The following is a 24,506-nucleotide window of genomic DNA, read 5'->3' on the forward strand; positions in this document are numbered from 1 at the left end:
CTCATCTTTCATGAAACACACATCCCATACTGAAGGTATTTTCTGTAAGCAATGCGTTTTTAAAGTGTGGTCATTGGAACAGTCACATCAGCAGCACCTGAGAACTGGGTAGAATAGATACTCAATATATTTTGAATAAATGGATTTATTTATTAATGTCATAAAACAGCCCTCACCCATATTGTGGAAAATTCCATTCAAGTGGCTGAAATTCCTCCGCACACTCCTCACCTCCTGTAAGCTTGCAATCAGACAAAGATTTAATTACAAAAAGAGCTGAGGAAATTATAGAAGCTACCTAAAATTGTGTTACCTTCATAGGATTACACAACTTTCATTTAGTGATAGGCCGGGGTGAGTGCCTCAGGCCTGTAATCTCAGCACTTGGGAAGGCTGAAGCTGGTGGATCACCTGAGGTCAGGAGTTTGAGATCAGCCTGGCCAACATGGCGAAACTCTGTCTCCATTAAAAGTACAAAAATTAGCTGGGCGTGGTGATGGGTGCCTGTAATTCCAGCTTCTCCAGAGGCTGAGGCAGGAGAATTGCTTGAACCCGGGAGGCAGAGGTTGCAGTGAGCTGAGATGGTGCCACTGCATTCCAGCCTGGGCGATAGAGCGAGACTCTTTCTCAAAAAAAAAAAAAAAAGAAAAAGAAAATTTACTAGTAAAGACCTCTGACTTGTACGTCACATGGACCTGAGTTCAAGTTCCACCATCATCATATTTTAACATGAGTATATATACATTTCAAAGACTCTGCTCCATGTGTGCAGTGTGGAGGTCATAATAACATGCATTTTCACTGTATGACTCTCAAAAAACTTGGATGAAACAATCCATTTGCCATGGCCAGCAAAGTGTCTTGCAGCTAACAAGCACTCAAGGCATTAGCTAATATTAACAGGGGAGAAACAAACAAGCAGGAAAGCCCAAAGCCCTGACTCCTACTCAGTGGCCCTTGATTCATGCCATAATAACTTTTTTTTTTTTGCTATGGAGCCTCGCTCTGTCACCCAGACTGGAGTGCAGTGGAGCGATCTCAGCTCACTGCAACCTCCGCCTCCTGGGTTCAAGTAATTCTTGTGTTTCAGCCTCCTAAGTAGCTGGGATTACAGGTAACCACCACCACAGCCAGATAATTTTTGTATTTTTAGTAGAGACAGGGTTTCACCATGTTGGCCAGGCTGGTTTTGAACTCCTGACCTCAGGTGATCCGCCTGCCTTGGCCTCCCAAAGTGCTGTGGTTACATGCGTGAGCCACCACGCCCGGCCATGCCATAACTTTCTTCCATTCATCCTACTAGCTTTCCATCAAGACTGAGTAGAGGAAGATGAACAAATTGAGATTAAACCCTTTTAAGATAGTTTTGTAATTCCTGAATGAAGAAAATTATAAAAATTTAGCAATTAATAAGTTCTGCAGAAATATGAGAGAACTCCAGTTCTTCATGTTACTTTTCTAGAAAACCAAGTTATGGTTCTAAGATGTACCCCTCCACCCTAATTCACCCCTGGCATGATCAAATAATATTTTTGTAAATGGATAAGTCAACGACATAATCAACAAGCTAAGTTATAAGCAGGTGAAAATTTGTAGGCTTGATAAAAAAATCTCAGGTGATTGATCTGTTCTCACACTGCTAATAAAGACATATCCAAGACTGGGTAATTCATAAAGAAAAGAGGTTTAATGGACTCACAGTTCCACATGGCTGGGGAGACCTCACAATCATGGCAGAAGGCGAATGAAGAGCAAAGCCACACCTTACATGACAGCAGGCAAGAGAGCTTGTGCAGAGAAACTCTCGTTTATAAAAGCATCAGATCTCCTGAGACTTATTCTCTACCATGAGAACAGTATGGGGAAATCATCCCCATGATTCAATTTACCTCTACCTGGCCCCGCCCTCGGCACATGGGGATTATAATTCAAGGTGAGATTTGGGTGGTGGGGATACAGCCAAACCATATCATCAGGCTCATCAGTACATGTTAAAATAAGGTAATATGAAATACTTAATCTTAAAAAAAAATGCAGCACCAAGACCTCTGTGATAATCCTATTTTAAAAAACAGTTACAATTTTAGTTACAATGTTTCCCTTTTGAGAAAGCATTTTCTGCATAACTTTTAATGTACTGTTGATGAGCACAATTCAACAAAACTGAGATAAATATTTGCAGAAGTCCTGCAAGATGAAAAGCATAGAGTTAGATGCTATAGAGGATAATTGCACTTCAGGATGAGTAAGGACCCACACTTGACCTCAAATAAATTAACTTTAAATAGAGTGGATGAGTCACGTGCAGAATGTAAGAATGTTAAAGGTCAAGGTAACTAACAAAAAGGAACATGTGGGGATTCTTAAGAAGGAAATAAAATATTAGTTGACTCAGGAAAGGCTGAAAGGAGTAAGTTTTCCTTGAATGGTCTTTGAAGAGTTCCCTTCACTACCTCCTAGTACTGAGGCTAGGGTGTCACAGGAAATAGAAAGATATGGAGATCAAGAATCTTCTCTACTCTTATAGGATTGGCTGAAAGAAGATTTTCTTACCAGGATGTAATATAATAACATTTAAGGGTTCATGAAGTCAGAGAGACAAAGGCTTGAATATCCCAGCTCCGTCTCTCTCACTAAGGGTCAAGTTGCTTATCCTTTTAACACCTCAGTGTCTCTATCAGTAAAATGATAAGAATTTTTCCTACCTGAGTGGGAGAAGAAAATGACGTAATCCATTTATAGGGACACGCTTGGTATCTGGCACACAGAAAGTACTGAATATGACCAGTTGGTCAATGATGATGGCAATGATGATGGTGGTAGTGTTGGTATTGATGTGGCCTGCCCAGAGCTAGCTCTGACTGGGAGGACAGATTAAAGACTTCTGGGCTCCTGAGGCTTTTCATATAAGTGACACTTGACAAATGTAAACAGGTTGTCCAAAAGTTCATGTGCAATTTAAGAAAAGGAAGGATCTCAGAGTTGTTCAACTACTTACTAATAATATGAGTTATCATAAGCAGTTATGGCAGCTCACATTTATTGAGCACTTGCATGTGCCTAGTACTTTAGAAGGACTTATTCATTTTTCACAACAACAGTATGCAGTATGTCCTAATATCTTTATTTCTTTCTTTCAGAGGTAGACACAAGCTTAGAGAGGTTACAATAAACACCTAAGTTTCCCTGTCAGTATGTGCTGGAAAGGAGTTAAAATTCAGTCTGTCCAGCTTGGTCTCAATTACTAAACTATGTAATTAAGCATTTTGCCATTGCCTGATTTTCCTTCTGATGTGTGACTATTTCACTCAATCCCCTAGGTGAACAAGAGATAAAATAATCTCTCTTTCACCCTGCTTTGCCTTAACATCCAATTCCCTTCTCCAAACAGGAATTGTTTCAATGGGCAGCAACAAATGCCAGGGACTGGACCAACCTCAGAGATGACTAGGGGTCAGGTACTACCATAGGCAAAAGCTCTGTGACAACCCTGCCCTTGTACAGGGTGCATGACAGGAATGGGAGTTAGGGGATAATGGAATAAGGCTAGGAAAGACAGTACCTGACATGCCAAAAATACTGACACTAATACTATTAATAATAAATAACAGAACTCACTGTGCTGTAGGCATTGTATTAAGCGCTTGACATGAAGAACCTCATTTAACACTGAAAACAGGCCTATGCGGACGAATCTATTGTTATCATTATTTCACTATTGGGGATAGTGAGGTCCTGATAATCAGGTAAATTGCTCAAGCTCACATGGTTAGCAAGTGGAAAGCAGGAATTTGAACTATGTTCAGCATCTGCACTCTTAACCACTATGCTATATTGTATATATAGTTATATTACTGGCCAGTCACGGTGGCTCAAGCCTGTAATCCCAGCACTTTGGGAGGCCAAGACCGATGCATCACCTGAGGTCGGGAGTTCGGGACCAGCCTGGCCAATATGGTGAAATCCCATCTCCACTAAAAATACAAAAAATTAGCCAGGCCTGGTGGTGGGTGCCTGTAATCCCAGCTACTCAGGAGACTGAGGTGGGAGAATCGCTTGAACCTGGGAAGTGGAGGTTGCAGTGAGCTGAAATTGCACCACTGCACTCTAGGGTATGACGCAGCAAGACTCCGTCATCTCAAAAAAATGTTGGTGGGAGTGTAAATTAGTTCAACCATTGTGGAAGACAGCAAGGTGATTCCTCAAGGATCTAGAAGCAGAAATACCATTTGACCCAGCAATCCCATTACTGGGTATATACACAAAGGATTATAAATCATTCTACTGTAAAGACACATGCACACATATGTTTATTGCAGCACTGTTTACAATAGCAAAGACTTGCAACAACCCAAATGCCCATCAGTGATAGACTGGATAAAGAAAATGTGCCACATATACACCATAGAACACTATATAGCCATAAAAAAGGATGAGTTCATGTCCTTTGCAGGGACATGGATGAAGTTGGAAACCATCATTCTCAGCAAACTAACACAGGAACAGGAAACCAAACACCACATGTTCTCACTCATAAGTGAGAGTTGAACAATAAGAACATAGGGACACAGGGAGGGGAACATCACACACTGGGGCCTGTTAGGGGGTGGGGGGCCTAGGGGAAGGATAGCATTAGGAGAAATACCTAATGTAGATGAAGAGCTGATGGATGCGGCAAACCACCATGGCACGTGTATACCTTTGTAACAAACCTGAACAATCTGCACATGTATCCCAGCATTTAAAGTATAATTTTTAAAAAAATTACAACGATCTTTTCCCATAAGCCATTCTGGCACTCCAGACTTAAATAATCCATGAAACAGAGAGAGAGTGAGAGATCAAGGCAGACAAAGAGCAAGATTGAGAGTGAGAGAGAGAGAGAGAGAGAGAATGTGAGCATGCAAGCTTGGAGAGTGGTAGTTGAGGAAATGGTATCATTTCAAAACAATGTACTTTGCCTCATATAATAGAGTTTTTGTGATAATCTTCTCAATGAAACAGGGTGCAATGATTAGCATCTAAGTATGTCCCTCCTCATAAGGATGGCAGGACAGCATTTTTTACCTTTAGCTCAACTGTTTCAGAAAGTGTGGTCCCAGTAGACATACAAACTAGTGGGTCTTTCACGCCTCCCAAATCCAAAAGTAACATTTCATTTCCATGTCTCTTTCTATAGTTCCACTCTTCTCATGCCTATCATTCATTTACCTGCCTGTTTTTTCTTGATTTCTATACAGAAAGATGCTAAGTCTGTGTTCTCTGATATGGAAAGGGGTGGAGGAGTGGGAGCTATGGTGCCTCAATGGTTTGGGGATTTGTTTTTTTAGTCTTAATTTTATTATGCCAACTCTACTGAACTTAATTATGGTAAATACAGAATTACACAATTACCCTCTGTTCCGTTCTTCAGAAGCTATATTTTGATAAAATTTACTACACGCTGCTTTCCCCCTGAACACTAGAAATGGATGTGTGTTGATATAAAATGTGTTATAATTACAATTAAAATATAGCTTACATAATGATAGTGTTAAAATAAAATTATAGATGTGTCGAGACAACATGGTCATGCATTTTTATTGTAAGTACATGCTTAGACCAATATCTGGTAACCAAAGGAAAAGGGAACAGAATTTTGGTTAAGCCACAAAAGCTGTTTAATGGTTTTCAAATAACTAAAGGGAGCTTACAATCTATGAGATAAAATTTTCCCATCATATTTTTAATTTAAAAATTCAAGGAAATACATGAAATACCTGGAGAAATTGTTGAAAGTAAGTATGCATATGCACATTTTAAGATAAGCCCCTTATTTTTTTCTTAAATACCTGTGTAACTACCTAAATTTCATCATGTGTATCAGTGATGACAAATTTTCAACTAAGTTTAATGAAGAGCATAAAATAATAATAATAGTGTATTATTGCATTAACTAAGTAGTTCAGAATTGATTCTCATTAAAGAGCCACCCTATCACAACTAACTTAAACCTTACAAAATATGGTTGCAATTACAACATGAGGGAAAAACATAGGAAACTGAAATGTTTCTTCTAAATGTTTATAGTTATGGTGTGTGACCAGAATAATTGTGTCACAAATATTATTAAAATAATAAGATATCGTTTTGTTCAGCTTTACTGCAGAAACAAACTACAGGAATTTCTTTTCATTTCAGATAATTATTTTTCACTAATTGCTCAGTGTTTTTAGAACCTACAGTGCTAATTCCATTTCCTCATTTAATCTTTAAAATAACCCTTTCTGATCATTATTCTTAATATCTCCATTTTACACAATGTAGCTCTAGTTCAGATCTTTCTTCAGACCTGCAGACTTCTGGAAACTTCTGTCTCCAAAACTCATCCTTAACCCCTAACCCTGTTCCACCTCAATCTTTTCAATTTCAGATGATAATAATCTCACCTTTCCAGTTGCCCAGGCCCAAAATCTTGGGTTAAGGGGTCTCGATCTCATTCTTTCTTTCACAGCCCACATTCTGTCTGCCTGGAAATCCTGTTTCAACCTTCAAAATGTACTCCTTCTTAGAAGCTCAAGCCACCAAACCATCGATCCTACCTGGAAATGCCTCCTCTCTGTTCTCTGTGATTCTACTCTTTGCCCTTACCGTCAATACCACAGAGGGTTATCCTTTTCAAACAAGAGATAGTTCATCTCATATCTCTGCTAAAATCCTACCACTAGCTGCCTACAGAGTAAATGACAAAATGCCTGCGACAGCCCTGCGTGAACTAGCCCCATCACATCTGTGACCTCAAGACCTCCTGCTGTCCCTTCTTCCTCCTTGACTCTACTCAGCCACAATGGCTTCCACAATATTCCTCAAACATGCCAGGCCCATTTTTTGCCTTGGAGTTTTGGCACTGGTCATTCCTACTCCCAGGGAGTGGTCTTCCCCTAAATACACTGTGCCAACTCCCTCACTTCAAGTCTTTGCTCAATTGTCACCTCATCAAATCTACCCTATTACCGTACTTAAAAGTAGAGGTCACATTTACAGCCCCTAGCACTACCAACCCAACAATCTTCAGCAAGTTCCACACTCTTTTCCTTATCCCATAATGTTCACCAACTTGTAACATCTATAGGATGTATTTATAACATCCATCTGTTTTCACACATGACAGTGTAAGCTGAGAGAGAGAGGAGGGAGGAAGGGGGGGGAAAGGGAGAGAAGAGAGGGAGAAGGAAAAAAAAAAAAGAGGAAAGGAGAGACAGAGAAAGCTTTTACTTTTTTACTGAGGTGTCCAAGCACTTAGAAAAGTGCACATGGAAGGTGCTCAATAAGTATTTCTAAAAAAAATAAAGATAAGGAAAGAAGGAGTAAAGCTTATAAGTGTAAGTAACTTTCCCAAAGCTCTGCAGATAGAAAGGGTCCGCAATGGAATTCAAGCTTGAGGCTGCCAGACTTCCACTGCTCTTAGCCTTTCTGTGAAGTCCATGGAATTCGTTATTTCCTTTAATTAGTTCTATAAAAATTTTAACTCCACTGAGCAATGTCACTAAAATGTTCTGTGTGTGTGTGTGTGTGTGTGTGTATCTCTCACTCTCTATCTCTCTCACTGTTCTTTTTTGCTCTTTCTCTCTCTATATATATATATAGATGTAAATTATATATATATATGTAAATTTTCAATTTAGCAGAAGAAACAGAGAAGAGTGTAATACAGCATAACTATTACGGTAATTTAACAGCAAAATTCAAAATTAGCAATAATGATTATTTAAGCAATATTGACACTTGATGTCCATCTAATAACTTTAACATAGCTTGTAAATTTATTAAATATGCTAATCTCAGTGCTAAAATATTTCCATGCATATTTCATGCAATCCTTGCAATTACTCTATCAGACAGGTACATTTTTCTTATACCCATTCCAAAGGTAAGAAAATTGGTGAAAGATGTGGTACCTTTTTGATCAACGTCAGACAGGCAGTAAGTGGAGGCTATGGATTTCAATCCGGGCCTGTCTTACTTCAGAATTTGATTCTTAACCCCTACATGGAAACTCTGATAATTCGTTTGATAGAGTGTGTGTTTTCTCCTGGGAAACCTTCCCCCCATGTCTGCATGAGCTAGCACCTTCAGAACATAGTCAAGTTTAAACCATGAACTAAAGAGCACTTTAAAAATGGAAATATTTTTATTTACACAATAATGCAGAAGACTACACTGAGCCCTTTAAGTGACTTTCTTGCTACTTCCATCAAGAATAAAAGAAAGAGTCAGCAGCCATGGAATGACAAAAGCACAACACCCAAAGATGGAGAATTCTGCATATGACCAATTATAAAACTATTAAGCTTCAGCTCTTTTACAGCAAGAGGCAAAATAACCCATTAAACTGAAAACTCTCCTACCCTTCCCTCCACGGGCCACACAAACATTAACGTTGCATTTATTAGGATGTATTTCCTGTGCTCTATCAAGCTGACTTTTAGCAATTGTATTAATACAGTCCTCTCACTCTGCACATATATCTGAATGATGGATTTCCTCACTTGAGGTTTGTAGAAAGAGTGGAGTGAATGAAATAAAGTTTAGAAAGAGCCATCATGATCTGTAATGGTGGCTACTGAATCAAGACAAGATGAAACATCTTTTCTCATTTATTTGAATGAAAAGTCTACTGTATATTTATTTCCTGCATACGGGGCTACTTGTTGCATAATGGAGAACAAGCATTTTTTTATTTGGAGGTAAGGGTTTGTGTGCTCAAGTTTCTATGGGCCTACAAAGTTAATCTTGTTTTAGGATTAAAATAAAACATATATTTCTGTAAATAGATATGGTTAAGCAATCAGCAACTGTGATGTCTTTAAACCACTATAAATTCAGGATAGGAATATCTGCAATTACTTTAAGCATTTATGCATTTGTGCAACAATTGAGCAGTATACATAGTGGTTTGTTGTCAGACAAAATTAAGTTTGAATCCAGACTTTGCCACTTACCAGCTATGTGACTTCAGGCTACGAAAATAACTTTTCTTAGCTGAACAACAGGGATAAGAATATGTACATTGCAGGACTACTGTGAGAACTAAATGAAATGAAGTACTTTTAGCACACGGCACAGTGGCTCATAGTAAGGACTCAAATTATTATTATGGTTACTACTACTTTTGTTGAAAAAAGATTAGAAAGTCTGTTTGCATAAAATGTGATATATATCCTATATCATTGAAATTTCATATATTTGATTTTTGACTTTATAATCTAATAATGTGATTCAAAAAACATTTAGTCGTAAATATAGTTGAAAGCAGGTTACTTGTCAAACATGAAGAAGGTTGACTCAACACTCTTTCAGACAGATATTTACCTGTACATAGATTTTATTGTTTTGATTTTTTAATTGCAGAAAACATATATATTGACTATGTCAATTCACAAAAGGTCCATTAATTAACCAGACTGACTATATGTTGCATAAATATCATTTTACATAGAGATCATATATGCATTTTAGTGGTTGGGAAATGTTTGCAGCTGTTTTTAATTGTCTACTTAACGTAAAAAGGAACAAGAAGCAGAGTTAGGCTTGTTGCTTACTGTAGAGTGACCCAGGAGTTTAATGTACTTTGTATTCCATTATACTATGAAAATGTTTCTGTGCCCTGGGGATATCAACAAAAGATTTGCTTTAATGAAAGGAACCAAGTATGGGTCCAAAGCTTTCAAATAGGAGGCCTATATATCCTGCAGTTTACATAAGAAGTGTCCGCCTTCTCTCTCAACTGCATCAAGATAGGGAAGATGTGATCACAAAGGCTGAAAGCAATTACAGTAAATGTTGGGAAGAGAAGGACATCGAGTTTTGAATGTCCCAAAGCTGAGCTAAAAGAATTATGTTTAAAGTAAAGAAAGTGTTATCTACAGCAAGATTTTTCACTCAATGAATGCCAGTCAGTGAACCTTACATTAATGTAGAAAATCAGCTGTTTTTGCTATAATGCTTTCAACTGCACATGGCTAAAATCAAACTCAAAATAGTAAAAAGAAATGTATTTCAAAGAATAACACGTCCTAGAAACTCACAGACACATCTAGATTCGGATATAGTTGAATGTAGGAGTTCCAGAATATCATCAGGGCTCCCCCTCTCTCCCACCACTCAGCCCTACTCACGTCTCCTTGACTATACGCTACAGAAAGTTGCTCCTTGTGTTGGATGGCCACTGGGAGCCCCAGAATCACATCTCCCCAGCTTAAAAATTCCAGAGAGAGGAGATAATGTTCTCGTTCATCTCTGAGAGAAACATCTTGGGGAAGATTCTAATTGGCCTGGATGAGGTCAAATGATGACAAAGGAACCAATCACCTGCTTTGCTTGACCTGGGCCACGTACTTCATCCCTGGGACCAGGAAGATAGGCGGGATGTCATCATTTCTCAGTTTGGGGAGAGAAAGGTCTGATATTTTTCCAAGATGAATGAGAATACTACATGGAGATACAAAAGCTGTAGCTTGCTGCTACTGTAAATTCCATAGTTCTCACTCCCTGCCTTGTGTCTTATGAACATGCAGTAAGCTGACCTGAGAGATCATTTTCCCTACCAGCAGCCTTGATATATATTATTGAGAAGTTAACTGTAAAATAATATAGAAGCAGTCTGAATATAGAAATTAACTTGACTAGTAATGACCAAGACAGCTGTATGAAAATATATTTTAAAAGTTCCTACAAACTCACCAAAAGTGGGAGCTGGAAATGCAAAGACAGTTTTGACAAGAGAAAGTTTTTTTCCAAGCTAAACAAAAAAGATTACAGACTTTTAGAAACCACATTTTTAAAGAAAAAAAAAAATCAGATAAGGAAAATGAGGCCTAGAAAAAGTAAGAGATTTATTTAGGGTAACTTAGCCAGTTAACGGCAGGATTGCGACTAAAACACACTGTATAATCCAAGTATGGTCTTTTAAACCTATGATATAACCTGTATATATGTAAGAAATACAGCACTTGTCATTTGTTAATCTCCAAATGTTCATGAAGTTGAAGTATATGTATTTACTGTTTCAAGTATTCTTAAAGAGAAAAATGCCCGAAGACATCTTAATTGCATGGGTGTGTATACAAGAAATACACGTGGAGATGTCTTCAAATATAATATGTGCATGTCTTCATTCCTTCCCTCTGCTCTTTTTAAAAATGCCCCTTTAAAAGTTTCCCACTCACCATCTGTTAGGCAAATTTCCTAAAACACAGCAAATGTGGAGGCAGAGATTGTTATAGAGACTATTCCAAACGGCAGTGACACCTATACTTAGGAAATTATAAAAAGCGTAGGTTAAAGTTGTTTTTTTAATAAATTTCACCACTGTAGTAATACCACACCACCCTATGTGCTCAGCGCGATAGGATTACATAAGATGGAGAGAGAGAAAATGAAAAAAAAATCTAGGTATTTATGTATAAAATATTATCCCAAAAGTTTGATATTACATTCAAATTTCAATTAACAGAAGGAAAACATTGACACATTTACTAAAGCATTTCATTTATGGTATAAGGTCCACAGACTTAGATTTGCATTATGCTCCAACAAGGATAGAGTTGACCACTTTTTCCAGCTACTTGCTTTGGGAGAAAAAAAAAATTCACCTGCCTGAATCAGATGCCATTCAATTCCAAATCTACAGCATAGGCCATGTCACTACACATGAAATATTATTCATTCAGAGTTAGGATGTAGCAAGAGTAATTTATACTCTGGGAGTGTTTGCTCTCAAGTCAATAACAGAGAAGCCTTGAATTAAAATGTTCCCATTACTTTCTGCTATAATATATCTTACTTATTGCCCATAAAACAGTGGTCAGAGGAGATTTATCTATTGGTCACCATATTATATAACCTCTCCACTTTAAGCCATCCCAACTCTGTGATGATTTTTTAAAAATATATTACTTATAGTCAATATTAATTTATCTTTAATCTTTCTTAGCATTAGAAAAGTATTATTTTGCACAAGCTTAGGAACAAATCTCCAGAAATTCCTCCCTGATGTTTCTTTGAGGCTGAAAATGCATTGCAGGGCAGTTGCAGTGATTTAATTCTAGTTGGCAGAGCCCTGGCCACACACTAATTTCATTAGCCTCAAATTCCTGGATTGATTTGAAGACCCACTGGATGTGATTCCCGTCCTCAGACATGTCATTTACTAACCCACTCAGTGTGTAAAGAGAGGAGAGAAAGAGGACTTGCTAAGCTCATATCTTCAATCTGGTACCCCAGCAGTCAAATGAAAATTCGAAGTCAGAGACACCATTTACATTTGAGTAGTCCATTCTTGCCCAGGTCCAAATTTTCAGGAAGGAACTTTATTCCTGACTTTGGTGGGGGCAGTAGCATTTGTTCCATCTATGACCATTTCATTTCTCGCTCCTTCTCTGCAGTGCTCAGCACCTCCCATTTAAGTCCCTAAGTATTCCCTCTCCTAGCCTACAGGCTTATCTCACTATAAATGTATATCTCAAGTGATCAGTTTGGCATGGTCCCTACAGCAACCTGCAGGGACCAGAGGGAAAAAGAAAACTCAAACCACCAGAAAGCTAGGAATTCAATCATTTGGAGGAGTTTCTTTTAAATAGGACAATCTTAATTGAACTGAACCTTGCGATCCCACAGGAGATTCACTATGTCCTTTTTCTCTCCCTCTAAGTGTGCTTTGAACAATGGGTATGTGTATCATTATTCTCTCTACTCATTTTGCAGGCTTATAGAAACTAGAAAACTGAGGACTGGAATTACACGACAGGAGCTTCTAAGATCACACGCAAAAAGGGTTACTGGAAGAGATTGTTGGTATATGAAATACATATTCCAACACGGGCAGTGATTAACCAGGACACATACAAATCAACTGTTTTAACTAGCTTGCACGCATCCCAAGCTACAAGTTGGTGCATTCCTCAGACTACCAGCCTCTTCTCAATAAGTGCAGGTGAAAACCAGGGGCTCTTTCTCCCTCAGCTATTCAATCCAACGTGAATAGCTGCAATTTACAAATTAGAGGCAAATGACAGTATTTTCTCCGAATGGTTTTACTCCCAAGCCATAATGCTAACGCTAACATTGGGTTCCTTCCTCCTCAGCTCAGGGAATGGAGAAAATAATGTAAGACCAGCCCTCCGCCTCCCCCGCCAACTTTTTAACCCCTAGCAAGTTGCCTCAGGTTCACACACCAGAGGAGGAATCAGCTCCCCCTGGAATCTTTTTCAGGAAACACAGTCCCTTAGCCTAGTCTGTAATCCCTTTCTTGACTTTAACATTTCACTCTTTTTTCAGACAGAGACAGGCTCATCTGCAGTACTGCCCAGGTGAGTGAACAAACAGGCAAAATAATTTTACAATGCTAAACACAAAATATTTTGTGCCTTTAATCCCAGGGGCTAACAGGGAAAACACTGTCACCTCCCCCAGCTCCCAGTGGTTCTCAGGTAATGTCTCTGACATCCTCTCCCGCCTGCACTGCTACTGCAATTTGTCTAGCTTTAAGCTCAACGATGAAGGAAGCACTCAGGGTTTCAGCTACAAGCCAGGTTCTTCCCAAAAGCAAGGAACTCAAAGTGATGGCTAGCCCCAGAACACTTTTGGGTTTGCAAGCCTCCAAGGATTTCCATGATGGCACTCAGGAAGTGTCAGAGGGGCTATGCAAGCTGCAGCCTTGGATGGGCACTCCTCTTTCCTGGATGCAAACTTCACACTCCTGGAGGTGATGTGGTGACAGCCTGGGTCTCACAGAGTCCCCTTCTGAAGCCCAACACCTTTAGGGAAAGCACTTGAGAGGGGCCGGTTCTCTAGATATGAGGAGCATAAAGGTGCCAGGATCGGCATGTACATCTGCCGAAGAGATTAGCTGGGTTTGGGTACCACCAGCCAGGTAGAGAGCCGCTATGCATTGGGAAAGGGTCATTTTAATACTGAGATGAACCAAGAACTTGGGAGTGAAGACAGAGGAGGAAAGGAGGCAGAGGTTGAAAGGGAGAGAAAAAATAGAGAGAGAGAGAAAAAAAAAAAAAAAAAAAAAAAACCAGCAAGGAGACAGAGACAGAAAAAGAGAGTGATGCACATATATGGAAAGACAGAGAGGAGGGAACCTACAATCACAGAGACCCTGAAACTCAATTTCCAAACCCCAAAGCCACTAATTCCTACCCAATGCAGCTCAGGAGCCATGGGGCAGAGACTGCTGGAGCAGGAGGCGAGAGAACACTGCGGTAGAACCCACCGCTCAGCGGCCCCGGATCCGCCTTCCTCCCATTTTTTCTCTGTCTCCCTCCGGGCACCGGAGCAGGAGGACCACGGAGCCCTGCTCCACGCACCCCTCTGCCTCCCAACGGGCGCTTCATGCCTCGCTCCGGGAATCGTCCTCCAAGCCGAGGATTTGGCTTGGGGTCTGCGTCAGGGAGATAGTGGGTGATGGGGGGGGAGGAGGGAGGAGGCAGGGAGAGCGATTTTGTTTCGCAGTTAGCATGAGCTCATCCCTGGGCTGAGGTCTGAAGTGGCAGGAGTGGAAAGCTGATCGCCCAGCTCCGGCCAGTGGCAGGATCGCAAATGTAATTTAGACGGTGCAAAATATTGCCTGGAGCAAACCAACTGGGGGTCACGTCTGCAGGCAGCATCTCTCCACCTGAGGAAGGTCCCAGTACCTCGCGCCCTGGGCTCTTGCGGAGGCTGGCTACAGGTCGGGAAATCGACCCGAGGGAGATGGGGACTTAACATCCATATCAAGGCTAAGACCGAGCCCTCGATTTAAGAAGTGCCTCCTTAAGGTTGTCTCCAAATTTTCCAAGGGAGTGCAGGTTGGCAGGCTGGCTTGGGGGTGGGAAGCTGGGGAGTTGGGAAATGCCCGGTTTCGAGGCATCGTCTCATCTTTCCTATTCCATTCGCCTAACCAGCTCTCCTAGGAGCCCGGCACTTTTACGAGCCTGTTTTCGGACCATATTTCACCCTAATGCAAACCCATTTAAATCATCGCCTTGTTTTTCGCAGATTGCTTCTTGTAAATGGGGCCATAAATCCAGGATGTCAAGCCGGATGGAGTGGAGCGTGGACAGGGGAGAGATGGAAGGGAAATAAACCAAGCAGGGAAGGTATCTCCTCGGGCGGGGTGGGAGGGATTCGGCAGGATCTCCAGGGTGGAAATGAGCGAAGGCTGACCTGACCCGAACCACCGGAGTCCAAACCAGCTTTTAGGGTTAAGGGCTCAGGTAGCCACGGTGTGCTCCGCCCCGGAGGGAGCGCCCCCCTACCTGGAAGAGCCTCAGGATGTTGGCTACCATGATGGAGACCGAACTCCCCGAAGCCCCAATCACTCCAACTACTTTCTCCGGCTTGACGAAAACCGGGGGTTCGCCGTTGGTGCAGCGCACGTCGGAGGTGTCCTTCTGGATGAGCGCCTGGACGAAAGTGAGCGACTGTTCGAGCGCGTAAGTGTCCCTGGAACAAGTGTCCAGGATCCGCGCGCCCAGCGTCACGTTGGGCAGTAGGTTGGGATCACTGTTGATCTGGTCCAGGGCGTAAAGCATCGCTTCCAGCCTGTGGATCCCGTTCTCCCTCTTGATGTCACCGCAGGGCATTCCGCTGGGACCCTTGGCGTGCACTGGGAACAGCCCCCCGAGGGTGACGTCCCCCTCGATCCGGATTGAGTGCGGGGCGTACATCTCCTGGCCGCGCGCCGCCGCCGCCAGCGCGCACAGGAGCACCTCCAGCACGCAGCAGGGGAACTTCATCAAAGTCAGGACGCGGAGCAGCTTCCTCAGCTGGACCATGCTGCTCCGGCTGCTGCGGTGGCGGCGGCAGCGCTGGAAGGGACGGTGGTGGGCTCGCCGAGGTCCGGGCCCCTCAGGGCGAGCTCCTCCAGGAAAGCCCAGGGGCTCCTGCAGGCACGGAGGGTGGGGGAGTCCGGGGAGGGGCGACCAGAGTGGGTGAGGGGTCCCGCGGTGCCTGCCAGCCTGGGGCGCCTCGCGCTCTCGGGTTAGCCGGCCGGCGCGCCGCGCTCGCGCTCACCGGCTTGCCGCTCGCTCTCTCCAACAGCCCAGCACTGGGGAGAGGGCAGGGATTGCTATCGCTTTAAATGGTCGTTCGGCTCCCTCTCCTCCTCCTCCCACTCCCTCCCTCCCTCGCTGGCTCTCCTTCTCTCCCTACCCTTCCCAGCGCCAGCCCTCCCCACTGGTTTGCATCATCACGCAGGGAGGGGCTGCGTGCTGAGGTAAGGGGGGGAAATGGGTGGGCGGCTGGGGAATCGGGGGAGGTTTCCTCAGAATGGGAGTTTCGTGGTCCCCAGGGAATCTAGGGATTGCGGGGAGCAAGTAAGAGCCTAGCCCTCGCCCCCAACTCACTGTGGAAGCCTCCCTACCCACACCCACGTTCTGGGCACGGGTGTCATCAGCCGCGGGATGGGGCGAGGACGTCGTGCTGAGTGCTCCCAAACCCTAGGTCCGGAGCCTAGGCTCTTAGATCTGGGAGAACACGAGGGAGAGGCAGAGAAACCAGTGAGGGAGGGGCGCGGGAAGACCCTAGCTAGACTACTCCTGAGCCGCCTGTGCTAGTTCTTGCTAAGAAAGCCACACAAGCACACAGGAGCCTGATTCATGACTTAAAGACGCTTCATCCAAAGGGGTCTCCAGGGCCAGGCGCTGAGCTTGGCTGAAGGGAAACAGAAGTCAAGAGGAGACGCTAGGCATAGGAGTGCATCCTTGGTCTTCAGTAGTCACTAGAGTCAGAGCTCCGTGAACTGACGCGTTTCCCCAGCACGTCTGTGTCAAAAACCTCGGACGCATCCCTTCTCTTTACTTCGCTGCGGAGATGGAACAACTGAGAACTCCGCAGACAGCCTTTCTTCTCTAGCACTGACAGGTGTAAGTCTCCCTCCTACCTATTTCCAGAGATGCATCTGGTGCACCTGGTGATAGTTTTTGCCAGTAAGAAACAGCAGGAAAGAGGTGATGGCAGGAAGAAAAAAGAGGGGGCAGGCAGAAGTGTCCCCATTGATTGGGAATGCCTTTCTCTTTCTCTGGCTGGGGTTAGGGGGCAAAGTCAGGATGCCAGAACAGGTTGCAGTGCAATTGAGAACCTCTTTATGAACGGTGTCTCCTCCTGCAGGTCCAGACCACGTTTGGCCCATTAAAGCAACAAGTGGCTCTACTTCCAATTCAAGGAAAGCGAATGTCTGTCCTTGGGGATGGGAGTGAACTTAAAGAGGTTAAACCAACTCTTCCTGAGGCTTTCTGTTGGAATGCAGCAAAATCATATTATACAGATTTGAGGGTGGAGAGAAAACCAGAAACAAGACTATACTTTTTGTTTTTGTTGATGATGTAATGAAGAAACCTATCATTGTAGGGGGAAAAAAAAGTCAAAAGGCACCTAGTTGGTTGTCTCTGCCACCAAATACTTGTGTGCTCTCAGCACTTCTGTTCCTCTGTCTGGGTTTTAGTTTCCCCATCTGGAAAATGATGAGATTGAATTGGATGCCCTCCAAGTTATCTTTTAACTCTCAAATCATCTGTTAAAATAGGTCATGTCCCTTTGGCCATGATGCTCTTTTTAGGCCAATATTTTCTATTGTATTATGTGCACACCAGTTTTTGTATATCCAAAGAACACTACGAAGGTTTCCTGATATAGAGGGTTTTTGTTGTTGTTGTTGTTATTTCCTGTCAGGGACATCCCATCATTTTTTTTTTTTTTTTTGGATATGCCCCTCTTGCTTGTTTCAATGTTTATGGTTTCAGGAGAACTGATCCCACTGCCTGTGATCAAGTCTTGGCTAATCAGAACATCAGATCCTTCTGGCTGTAGTGCTGTTCCAGGATGGGCAGAAAGTCCAACCAGAGCCATTCAGGGATAATCCCTGGACTTTTGCTGGGGCAGCCAGGATGGAGACATAGGGTTATCACTATCACACAGGCAATCTCTGTATAAGTCAGATTAAAAGGGGCCCCTTCCACAAAATACTTTGTTTCTCTTTTGGAAAATTGTCGTGCTATTCTGATTTTGTCAAAAGAATATATTTTCTGTCACCTTCCAGAAAACAGTGCTGTAATTAATATACAAATCTACTCTGTGCACAATGTGCCTGTGAATCACCTTCAGACTCAATGCCTTGCTACACAAATGCACAAGTTGAATTACCGAATGCCATGATGGCCCCTGTTCCTTCCTGCAAGTTGTGGAGCTATAAGAATATAAGCCTAAAGCTGTGCCAGGGACTTCCACAAGAACAGGGAGATATTTGAACCCCAAAGTAAGAGAGACAAATACATAGAGATAGAGATAGAGATAAATAAAGAACGAGAGAGAGATTGAGGCTTAATTAAAACATTTGCATTCCTGGATCCAAGCATGCTTGAAGAATTGCCTCTGGACTTTTAAAATTATATAGCACTTTCTTTCTGTTTGAAGACAAAAGAATCCTCTTCTAATTCACCTGTTCTAGTACACAAGACCAAAAAGGTGAAATAGCTGAACAGATACTCTGTTAGCGCAGCATCAACTCATTTGGAAAAAGATATAAATAAAGTAATAGAGAGGCATACTTAGGAACACACATACTACGATCCTAGTGTTTAAGCATTAGCACCTCAGGTTGTCTTTGACAGAGACTACTATATCCTTATTTCATTTTTAAGTTCAGGCTATTTATTACAAACTTGTTGACAAAAATATTTGGAGAGTTGGAGTAACAAGTAATGTCACTTGATTTTTCACCTGCACATGTCTCGGTTCATGCCCTGTGCTTCCATTTTCATTTCCCATCCAATGATTGCTCAATAAATATTTCTTGGCTGACTGTTGAATGCTGCCTTATTCTGCATTTTCTCTTTGCTCTGCTCCTTCTCCCCAAACATCTGGCAGCAATCATTATCTTTCCTTTATTGCCGTCATCTGTGTGCATGTCATATTTCCCTTGCCAAGTTGTAAGATCCTTGAGGGTAAGGGCTGGATATTATTTATCTTTTTATCCAGGACCATGTTTCAAATGATGTTTTGTGCCTAAGAAGCACTAAGGTGTTGAATGATTCAGAACTGGTTTTGCCATTCTCCACTGCCTTTATTTGACAGTGACCAAAACTTAAAGTGGGCAGAGCAGGAATGCTGACAGATAAATCATTTTCCTCTCAGTTGCTATAGACAGTTTCTAGAACTTAAAAGATAATTAGTAAATTTTGAAGTAATTTTGTTTTTTAAAAAATGTGCAGGACTAAAATATTCTAACTTTAAAGAACTTAACTCTCAGGTAAAGCTTTGATTGGTCCCTCCTGAGTCAAATGCTCATTTAGAAATTAATAATTGTGGCCATACCCATAGGCTGGTTAGAGGAGCTCAGAAGCATAGACCTATTTTTCTAGCCAGGCACCAGCACCACTTAAACTACATGGAAAGAGAAGTCCGCTACCAGAGAAACTGGAAAGTGATGCTGAGCTTGCAAAATCACTACATATCTAGTACACATGATTTATAATTCACCTTTATACCTTTAACCGTGGCAAAGGATCTGGCACTTGATAATGAACACGGTATTTGTTTTGTTTGGTTTTCTGAGATTATACAGACAGAAAATCTCTGTGTAAGACAGGTTTATGTAAAATTGGGCCAGTGTTCTAATGTCTGATTTAATTGGCGGAGAACCTAGTTTTAGGTACAAAGATTGTAAGCTGTAAAATGTATTCACAGGCTTGGTTCTATTTAGTAATCAATCTGTCCTCCCTGAGGGGTTAATGAAAAGTAACTAACTAAACTTAAGGTCTCAGTCTTACTTTACATTTGTTTGTTTTCTTGAATATCTTAATTTTACTTATTTTATTTGTTGTTCTGCTGCCAGAAGATGTTCTACTCTTCAACATCTTCTGCAGGAAATAATATTTGCACTTCCAGTTCCCACTATATTTATTTAAATCCAATTTGTAATCTACAAGTGTGTCTTCCTTAACCACTGCTACTTCTGCTATGGCCACGAATGCACTTTGGCTATTCTTCTATCCTTTATATAGTTCTTCATCTGTAACTTTTCAAAACACAATCTCACATTTTATTGTACTTTTGAATGGGTGTTCACTTTATCTTGGAGAGAGAGAGAGAATATTCCATTTTCGTCTGTTACACTTTTTTGCTGTATCTATTTGTAATAGACACCTTTTGTCACTTAACTAGCATCCGTTCATCCATTTTCTGATCCCATTTCATTAAGAAACCTTGGTATTGTACAGAAAAATTCACTCCAGAGAGTTTTCAATGGGCGGATTAAAATTGATCCCTACTGGTAATCCTATCTTCCTTTCTCATAGTTCATTTAGGAATTCAAGGCAGTGACACCTAGGGAAAGGTTTGATGGGGGTTTCTGAAAGCATTTCTTGTGTCTGGCATGATTGTGTGTAGATATGAGACCCAGGATTATTGTAATTCTTTCACTAGCTGCCTGAAGATGAGTTCAATACACAGAGTCCCGGCACCACTAGATCAAATTATCCCCAATGCTTCCTCTTTTGATTTCCAGTTATATAAGCCAAGAAATCTGCTCATTGCATAGGAAAGTATTAGTTGTGTTTTCTGTTACTTGCAGCCAAATGCATGCTAAGTGTTACTAAAAGTATTTATATTATTATTAATTAATAGTATATGAATACATTTATATTAATGTACATTTTATATGAATAATGAATATTACCAAGAGCTTATATTTTTCACGTTTACTAGGTACCAGGCACAATATATATCAATTCTCAAGATAATCTCATTTTATATATATCATCATTATTATTGTTATTTCATAGATCTGAAAATGGAGGCCCAGGAAAGTAAAAAGTATAGTTTAATCAATATGCTGCCATTTGTTACTGCCTCTTTAATTTCTCTTCCTTACCATCTTGTTGCCTTGAAGCTTACATATCTTAAGTCCAGACTCCAGATGCTCTATGAGTGCTCTGTATCATCAGTTGCACTCAATTCAGAAAGACCTTACTTGTTACATCCCTCAGATCTCATTGGCCTTTGGATGTAGTATCTGGGAAGCCACAAGGAGAGTCTCACCTAAGGGCCAAAGGAAACTTCACTCCCCAGTTTTCTTTCTTCTCAGGTCTCAATGTTTCCACTCATTTATTCTCTCAGTACATAGGGAGGACTGTTTTGTCCTGCCATTTGGGTAGGTATATGAAACAACAGCTTTGGGGCAAGTCATTCATACAGTAAGTGATTCTCCAGGTACAAATCTCTCTCCATCATATTTTGTACTACAATTTAAAAAAACCAATTGTTCCTTCCAGAGCTGTGACTCAGAGAACAAAATGGCTTTGACTTAATAGGCAAAAACTGTTCTCTGCTTTAAAATTGCTGGACAAGGCCTGTCTAGAAGGTCTTGTACCTCACCCTACCCCTATAATTCTTTCAATCTTCCTACAGTGCCTCTTAGGTGTGTAGAGCATGAATATCCCTTCCCTCCTTTTGGTAACATCATCAGCCATTCCTTTGGGAAAGCACCCTTCTCCTTTTTTAGGAGTTGAGATGGATCCTAATGCTCCATCTACCCAAATTCAGATATGGGCACACATCTAGGGTTGGCTGAACTGAGCTCTTTCTTCCCCTGGTGGAGCTGATGAGTCCAAAGATAGGAAAAGAACTTGAAATGTTATGTATGAATACTGGAAGTCAGATGTTCTTCTCCTAGCTAAATATATATGAAGACAGAGACCTGGTGCTTCTAGCAAGTGTTGTTTCCACAACATGAAGAAAGTTTGTCTGAGAATAAAATCAACCTACACGGCAGGGCACAGTGGCTCACGCCTGTAATCCAAGCACTTTGGGAGACTGAGTCGGGTGGATCACTTAAGGTCAAGAGTTTGAGACCAGCCTGGCCAATATGGTGAAACCTCATCTCTACTAAAAATGCAGTAATTAGCTGGGTGTCATGGCGCATGCCTGTAATCCCAGCTACTTGGAAGACTGAGGCAGGAGAATCATTTGAACCAGGGAGGCAGAGGTTGCAATGAGCCAAGATTGTGCCACTGCACTCCAGCGTGGGCAATGGAGTGAGACTCCATCTCAAAAAAAAATAAAAATAAATCAACCCACACAAGGAAGCAAATCCACGATATGAAAAGAAAAGCTCTGACAAAGTCTCCCAAGACAGTGGATCCAGTAATGTCTCTAACTGTACTTGCCTTCAAACATTTCCTTTTGTCACCCAATATATTTTATGCTTTGCTTAAGCTAGTTTGACTCCAGTCTCTCAAAATTGAGGGTACTAATTTAGATGGTTACTGTTTCAAGATAAGCAGCTATTAATTCGTAGCTACTGATTCTTATACTCCTCTGAGAATGAACTATGGAAAGTTTAGAACTCTATGACATAAGAGCATAGTAGCCCTGGAGTCAGTTCTTGATTTGACTCCAGACCTTGTGGATATACTATCAAACTCCACACTACACTGGTTTTAAATGACCAGTTGAGTGGGAAGTAAAATTAAAACTGAAAAAGGATTGAGTATAACTGATGGACCTTTAAATTGTCTTAAAAATACAATTTATGTTCATCTCATGATAAGAAATGTAACAATACTACAAAACAATACGAAATTAGCCAGATGTAGTGGCATGTATCTTTAGTCCCAGCTACTCAAGATGCTGAAGTAGGAGGATGGCTTGAGCCCTGGAGGCAGAGGTTGCAGTGAGCCATGATTGTGCCACTGCACTCTCACCTGGGAGAAAGAGACAGACCCTGCCAAAATAAAAGAAGAGGAGAGGAGAGGAGGGGAGGGGAGGAGAGGGGAGGAGAGGAGGAGAGGGGCAGCAATAGTGTAGATTTTTATATGTGTGTGTTAGATATGTAGGATATGATATTTTGCCTATTTAAAGCTGGTAGTAATTGTAAAGTAGTACAGTTTGCTTTATTGTAAGAATCAAACCACACAGCCCTTGCATTCTAAAGACCTGCTTATCTATGGGAAATGGAGGCATTTGAATATGCTGGTTGAACCTCATGTATTTCTTGAATCAACTCTGACTAATGTGTGAGGCTTATTCTGTTTATTGAAGACCTACTCTGTATTAGGTACTGAAATGGGCAGTTTATATGCAATGCATCATTTAATCTCTGCAATGAATCTATGAAAGTGTTTGCTATTATTGATATTATCCTAATTTAAACAGAAATACTGATAGTAAATAACACTTTTCTGGTACTTTCATTGATCCAGGTACTGTTCCAATGATGTACACATGCTGATATATTTAATCCTCATAGTAAATTAGGGATTTATTTAATTCCTCAAATACATAAGGTAAGTACTTTTATAATTACCTCTATTTTTCAGATAAAGAAATTGAGCTGCAAAGTTACTAAAAATTTTGCCAATCTCATAAATATAGTAAGTGCCAGAGCTCAGATTTGAACCCAGAAAATCTATCTCCAAGGTCTGTGTTTCAGTCACTATGCTTCCTAGCTTGTGGGTACGGAAGCATAGCACACTTGCGTCTGTGTTCCCCAGACATGCTTTTAACTACGTACTCTATTGCTTGTCTGTTTATTAGTGGATACTGATTTATATCAGCAGGGGGTTCCTGAATTTTTACTCTTTGGGAAGACACCTTCACAGCATGTCTAGTGAAACGACTGGCACCCACTTGTGCAATTGCTGTTTTTTTTTTCCTCTTCCCACCATCATATGCATGGTCCATATAAGAGGCAGAGAATGTCTGTTCTCTATCTGTCTTCTAGGCCTGCATATGGCTATGAATACCTCTACTGTATCTTAAGGTCCTGGACAAGCTTCTTTGCTTTGTTAGGACCCTCTCTCTGTGTGATGTCCTGCTGCAGCTTATTGAGATGCTACTGTCAACCACCCCTAAAACCCTGACACTGCCAAGTTCAAAGCCTACCTGAAACAAGCTCAAGTTCATTGCCTTACTTGAAGTGAGTTGATGGTATGTTTTCCTTTCTGGCTATTACTTGATTCAATAAATATTAACTGAGTACAATAACATTGTTTTCACAATACCAAAACTTGGCCATCCAAGTAAGTTTTGTGTCTTTCAGGGTAGTCAATTTGGATATTATAGATCTATTTCTAAAATGTTCAAAATATTGGGCGATTCCCTCTGGGAAATGTCTTAATATGTTTTAATATGTCTTATGAGACCATCTACTATATTGTTTAATATTCACCTCATTTAAGAGTCAAACAATATCTCTGTAGTTATTCATATATGTTCCTTACAAGTATTGATTCTTTGTGATTTTGGCCCATTTCTCATTATCCTTTCTACATAGAAATTGTGTAAGACAAGTTGATGCTAGTATCTTAGCCATACCAGTTCTTTATTTTACAACTTTGATTGTTCAGTCCCTCAGATACCCCACACACAAAAAAAAAGAAAAAAAAAAACAAAAACGGGTACTTATAAACCACAAAAATTGGGATCTAGCCTCATTTCTGTGGGAGATGGTAGAAGGTAAGCTCTTGTGCACATTCATTCAG

The 24,506-nt window shown here is 41.2% G+C and overlaps 1 protein-coding gene and 1 long non-coding RNA gene across 16 annotated transcripts in view; one reads left to right on the forward strand and one right to left on the reverse strand.

The window, feature by feature from the left end:
• Positions 1-16,088, reverse strand: part of GRM7 (glutamate metabotropic receptor 7) — an 888,361-nt gene extending 872,273 nt beyond the window's left edge. For all 15 annotated transcript variants that reach the window (XR_004181784.1, XR_004181802.1, XR_004181781.1 and 12 more), the window contains exon 1: positions 15,285-16,088. Coding sequence is in view for 5 of the 15 variants with exons in the window: in XM_021933241.2 (XP_021788933.1) it covers positions 15,285-15,803 (519 nt within the window). In the remaining 10 variants the exon portion in view is untranslated. The remainder of the gene's footprint in view (positions 1-15,284) is intronic.
• A 67-nt stretch (positions 16,089-16,155) lies between these two features.
• On the forward strand, positions 16,156-24,008 carry LOC108584520. Its single transcript, XR_002519702.1, has 4 exons — positions 16,156-16,243; positions 16,652-16,892; positions 23,226-23,309; positions 23,747-24,008. It is a non-coding gene; the product is annotated as an uncharacterized LOC108584520 (long non-coding RNA).
• The last annotated feature ends 498 nt before the right edge of the window (positions 24,009-24,506 follow it).

The sequence above is a fragment of the Papio anubis genome, chromosome 2 (assembly GCF_008728515.1).
Source record: "Papio anubis isolate 15944 chromosome 2, Panubis1.0, whole genome shotgun sequence".
NCBI lineage: Eukaryota > Metazoa > Chordata > Mammalia > Primates > Cercopithecidae > Papio > Papio anubis.